At 41.9% G+C, this 5,770-nt stretch overlaps 1 protein-coding gene across 1 annotated transcript in view; it reads left to right on the plus strand.

Annotated features, from left to right (window-relative positions):
- The first annotated feature begins 426 nt into the window (after nucleotides 1-426).
- wdr19 (WD repeat domain 19) overlaps nucleotides 427-5,770 on the plus strand; it is a 14,561-nt gene continuing 9,217 nt past the window's right edge. The window contains exons 1-12 of the mRNA XM_031876330.1: nucleotides 427-527; nucleotides 1,811-1,902; nucleotides 1,993-2,058; nucleotides 2,159-2,284; nucleotides 2,445-2,560; nucleotides 2,657-2,772; nucleotides 3,102-3,182; nucleotides 3,392-3,504; nucleotides 3,606-3,779; nucleotides 3,874-3,944; nucleotides 4,027-4,199; nucleotides 5,603-5,723. Coding sequence (XP_031732190.1) covers nucleotides 522-527; nucleotides 1,811-1,902; nucleotides 1,993-2,058; nucleotides 2,159-2,284; nucleotides 2,445-2,560; nucleotides 2,657-2,772; nucleotides 3,102-3,182; nucleotides 3,392-3,504; nucleotides 3,606-3,779; nucleotides 3,874-3,944; nucleotides 4,027-4,199; nucleotides 5,603-5,723 — 1,255 coding nt within the window. The 5' untranslated portion in view covers nucleotides 427-521. The remainder of the gene's footprint in view (nucleotides 528-1,810; nucleotides 1,903-1,992; nucleotides 2,059-2,158; nucleotides 2,285-2,444; nucleotides 2,561-2,656; nucleotides 2,773-3,101; nucleotides 3,183-3,391; nucleotides 3,505-3,605; nucleotides 3,780-3,873; nucleotides 3,945-4,026; nucleotides 4,200-5,602; nucleotides 5,724-5,770) is intronic.

Below are 5,770 nucleotides of genomic sequence, written 5' to 3' on the forward strand. Positions count from 1 at the left end.
ATGAGGCCATTTCCACAGCAGACCTTTTCACTTGACACAATATAAAAAAAATATGAAGTTATTTATTTTTCCACATCTCTGTGGATTACCTTGAGCTACTGGATGATACTTTCTGCTCAGAGACATTGCTGTTGAGTTTTTCAAATGTATTTTTGGCGCTTTGAGCATCACAAGCCAATTGTTATATAGTATATTATATTGGTGAGAATGCAGACATCTCTAAGGCCGATATCTCCAAAACCAGGCCATACACCAAAACAATCTGATAGCACTACAGTAAAAAAAAGAGGAAAAAGGGGGAAAACATATGTATTTTTTGATCCTGGGGTGAACTGTCCCTTTAAGGCCATGAGACCCAATATTAAGGCACCTCATTGGCTGATGGCTGTTGCTATGACATCGCCGTAGCTTCTGCAGACGCTTCAGAGTGAAGCACTGTGGGATACACTCAAGAGTTGTGTGGAAGACGTTTTGAACTAAAAATATCGATTTAAAGTTCAAATGGTTAAACCGCCATAAAGATGAAGGTTGGTAGCAGCAAATTAATTTACAATAACAGCATTACTTCAGGTTTAAAGTGCTCAGTGTTGAGTTACATGGACGTGCTTCAGTCAGCTAGCTAGCATTAATGTTAAGCTTACTACAGTACTGCTAACAGGAGCGTTAATGAGGCAACTCCTGAAAACAAGCTCATGTCATGTTATCGTATTGCATTGGGTATAGTTAGTTATTTAGCTAAAGCAGCTATGTTGTTAGCTAAAGCGTTATTAAAGTCAACTAGCGATTTTAGTTTCTAAGTGTAACTTAGCACGCAGTTTTCCCAAATGGCAGATAAGCTATTCAGTAACACCATACAGTGTATTCAGGCAACGGGAAAGTATGCCGTTCGGCTAGTAATGATCAGAATAACGTTTAACACGATACCGTGTATCGAAGTGGTGGCTTACATCATTCACACAACTGTCCGTGTAACATTTTAAGCAGCTTAACGTATATTTGAGCGTTTTTAGTAAAATCCATAATTAATTTCAACTTTATAAATGAATTACAAGTAAGACATGGTTTGAGGCCAAGTGAAGAAGCATGTTTGTCACTCTGTTTTCCATTTATTCCATTGAAAATAGATCTAAATACATTTGACTGGACCCCTGTAGGATAAAAATGCCAGAGCACATGCTTTATACATACAGCTGATATTTCTGTGGTTAGACTTTAAAGAGAAACTGCACAAACTTGAGTTTTCTTCGAGCACTGAGGCTTCTTCCTGGGTATCAAACAGATTGAGAAAAAAGTTTGGGCACAAAAGCTTCGCCAGACCAACTGCATGTTAAAGGACCACTACAGCGATTTGGTATTATCATAAAGTTGGGTAACAAGAGAGGCCGTGATACCCTGTGACTTTGAATCAATACTATTATTTAAACTCCTCAAACTCTGGATCCTGAACTTCTCATAACTCAATTCGATATCATCTTCCTCCACATCTTTCAAACTCCATGCACCCAGTTTGAAATGCAGGCTTTCTGTTCAACATGTACAGTCTCCAAGCCCAAACCAAAATGACTAAAATGATGTCACTTGAGTTATTCTCATAGACTTGGACAAATCTCCTGGAAAGCTGCAGGAGATGATAAACAACTGCTGTCCCCTGCTGAGTAGCGCTCCTCATAACTATCAAATGCACTTTGACATGAAGTCATCTCTTGGTTAGGATGAGTGGAAAATGTTTGAAACATATATAGGGAACTATGAATGCTACTTCTTTTTTTCCAAATAAAACTGACTTAAAAGTTCATCTTTGTGTCCACAGAGTGTTTTCATCCTCACTGACAAAGCCTGGGCAGGTTCTAGCCTACTGTATAAGTGGCAGAAGACGCTTGGTAATTACATCGCTGTTGCAGGGTGAGTAAAAAACTGTAATAATCTACTTCTCTTTATACAAGATTTATATCAGCGCAGTACCAAACGTGCATGATATTTCTAATCATACAGACAGGACAACTCAGTGAAAATATTTGATCGACATGGACACAAGTGGTCTGAACTCAACCTTCCGGGGTAAGTGTGAGAACGCCATTTTTGGCTCCAATTTTGTCTGTTAAAAAATATTTCACAGAAAGTTCCCTTTTCACTTTGTCTTAACTCCCACTCCCCTTAGGCGCTGTGTTGGGATGGACTGGGATAAAGATGGGGACATCTTGGCAGTGATAGCTGCAAAATCCAGCTCCATCTACCTCTGGGATGCCAGCGTCAATAAAACATCCCAGATAGAAAGCGGCATGAGGTATGACGAGCATGCGTCACATTTCGAGAGAGGGGGACACTAACCTTGCCTTAAATCTCTGGAAATCCAATGCCAGTTTTAGAGCATTCATAATTCCAGACCATAATGAGAGATGTAAATATTTGTAATCGCTCCTAATACTCTGCGTTTGTTTCAACAGAGATCAGATGTCCTTCATCTTGTGGTCAAAGACGGGCCCATTGTTAGCAGTTGGGACAGTCAAAGGGAATCTGTTGATATACAATCAACAGACCTCACGCAAGATCCCTGTGCTGGGTAATATACACACAGCACCACTGCACAGACTGTTGTTCGTGGTTTTGTGAGTTTGTAGTCACTTCTGCTTGTCTGAACCTCTCTCACACCACGCAGGTAAACACACCAAGAAGATCACTTGTGGGTGCTGGAGTGTTCAGAATCTACTGGCTCTGGGAAGTGATGACAACACGCTGAGCATCAGCAATCATGAGGGGGACACCATCAGACAGGTAGCCACACATACGCATTAGTGCATCAACACACATGCAGCATAGCTTTAACATCAGATTAGGACCATTTCACTGTTAGTGTCATCCAGGCATATTTAAATATGTACAGCACCCACATATGCTCAGGTTTCTAGGTTACTCATATTATGAGCAATCAATAGTGAATACTAAAAGTAATCACGCAGTGATCATACTGTATGTGATAGAGAATGAAAAGGTAAACACATTTAAGATGACATATTTTTGAAGAATGACAGAACAGCATTGTATCACTTAGTGGAGGAAGAGGAATAATAGAGATGTTGTCCATCGCTCTGTTCTTTTTCCAGACAACACTTCGCGGTGAGCCTGCTGAGATTAACTTTTCAGTGATGAAGACAGATGAAAGGTCCGGGCAAGGAGAGAACACTGTAAGTCTATATATTTTTTTTAGTGTCTTGAGTTGTTAAGTGTCACATGTTTACTTTTATCGTAAAGGGCTAAAATATTCACCATCGTCTAAGTACTTTCATTGTGAAGAACTGTCCAAATCTTACGCAGATTTAAAGTTGATATGAATGATGAAGATGTTTGAACTTCATGGCATGTGTTTACCGTCCTGCATTTATTAACCCTTCAGGTGAGTTTGTCTGTGGACAAGAAGATCCTGATGCTCTTCAATATCAACGACCCTGAAAACCGGATAGAGTTGACCTTCCAGCGGCACTACGGGCACATTGTGTCCTATCGCTGGTACTGCACATGATCACACAATGACGAGACACTAGTACCGAATCATGGCAGTGAGGTATTTGTCCTAAGGTTAGTTCTCTTCCTCTGCGTGTCTCTTCAAGGTACGGGGATGGGTATATACTGATCGGCTTCTCCCATGGGTACTTTGTGGTTATTTCCACTCACATCAGGGAGATTGGGCAGGAGCTCTATCAGGCTCACAACCATAGAGATACCCTCAACAGTGTGGCCATCTCACCAGCAATAAACAAGGCAGCCTCCTGCGGGGACAACAGGTACACACAGGCTTTGAAAAGAAATGGCACACCCAATCCTTTTATTTGTTGTTTTTAAAGTAAAAAGAGTAACGCCCTGTGTTTCTTGTTGCAGCATAAAGATCCACGAGTTGTCTGAGCTCAAAGATATCAGCAATGTAGTTCAGCTGGATGATGAGACTAAAGGTGAGACAGTTCCTCGGTTTCAGTCTACTATCAAACGCAGCACCCACTTCTCCTTCATCCGCCTCTCCCTCTCCTCCTCCAGGTCTGGACCAGCTGGACTGGACGGACGACGGCCAGCTGTTGGCCGTCTCCACACAGAAAGGGACGCTCCATGTCTTCTTGACCAAGCTGCCCATCCTGGGTGGCAGCTTTGGTACCCGACTGGCCTACCTCACCTCTCTGCTGGAGGTCACTGTGTCCAACCAGGTGGAGGGGGTGAGGCTAAATACACGCCCACACTGAAGTACTCGCACTAGATTTCCTTAGAGAGGGATTGATTGAATACAGCAACACAACAAGAAAGAATTTGTAAAGAGCATACCTCCACCAAGGCTGCACAGTTCACTAAATGTATTTTACTTTCAGGGTTAGAGAAGGTTTGATGCAGCAATTGGGGGGTTTTTTTGCAAGCAATTCAAGGCCATAAAATCAGTGTGGCAGAAATGGGAAGCTGTGTATCTTGGAATCTAGTGAATAAAAAAAATATGTATTTCTACTGAGAGTTCACGGGACATAAGCACAAATGTTCAGTGTTTCAGGGGCACAGCAGGAGAAAGGTCAGTCAGTGCCGTTAATATAAAAAATATATAACAGACATATATATGCCTAACATTATGTAATAATTTAAGAATATAATTTGTGATATAATATAAACTAGAATGGATATTTTATATTCAACTATCAATGCACACTTACAGAGCTAGTACATGTGGAAGCAACCACTTCCTCTCAACGTCAATAACACATTTCAATAAGAAAAACGGCCAATCTCTGTTTTTGGAGTTCACAGGAAGTGTTTTCTGTCTCTATGACTTTTACGAATGTATTAATAGGTGTACAACTGAAATGTATGTTGGCTATGTATTGTTTTAAGACGATTGCAGATGTGTGCAGCAGTATTGCCCAAGCAAGTATATCTTCTCTTCTCTTATCTTACACTTAATGCACACAGTGTGTGTTCACAGCCACCAACATACACTATGTGAACCGTATGTGTAGGTCTACGCCCACGGCGACTCCCTCGGGATTAATTACTCTCCATCCTCACCCTCTGCCTCCTCTCCATCAAGTAAACACAAGCGTGCGTGTCTGTATTTCCTGCAGTGGAGACGAGTCCAAGGATTGGTACGAGATGTCACTCACACTGTCGGCTACACATACACATCCGTGTACTGATCCTTAGCAGTTTTATTCCAGACTGCGGTAGAAATCTCCGCTGCGCTTGAGCTTCAGAATGCAAAAATTGGAAAATGTTGCGTCACTACCTCACTATTTGATCAATAAAAGAGCTAAGCAACTGAAAAGCTATTTAATTCAGAAAACAGCGACGTCACCACCAGGCTACCGAGAAATGTAGTGAAGCTAGTAACGCCGCTGGTTGTTGCACCGCTCCTGCCCAACATTGCAAAACAAACATCTCTGTGCCAAAAGTAAGCGATGTAAGATCATTACCAACGTTCCAGGAGTGTTCATACTTCATGCTGTAATATTCATTATAGTATATTCAGTTTGTGTTTGGACACAAAATAAGTGATACTGTCTGAAAGACTGAGCCAACTGTGTTCCACAGCTGGGGGTAAACCACCCTCACTTCCTCTTTGATGCACCGTGTCTTTCAGGAGAGTCCCGTGGCCATACAAGTGGAAGTAGAGCCTACTTTCATTGCGATGGGACCGTTCCACGTGGCTGTGGGAATGAACAACAGAGCCTGGTTCTACGCCCTGGTGGACCGAGAACCTGGTGTGTGTGTGTGTGTGTGTGTGTGTGTGTGTGTGTGTGTGTGTGTG

Source organism: Anarrhichthys ocellatus, unplaced genomic scaffold (genome assembly GCF_004355925.1).
Source record: "Anarrhichthys ocellatus isolate YVR2014 unplaced genomic scaffold, GSC_Weel_1.0 scaffold107, whole genome shotgun sequence".
Lineage (NCBI taxonomy): Eukaryota > Metazoa > Chordata > Actinopteri > Perciformes > Anarhichadidae > Anarrhichthys > Anarrhichthys ocellatus.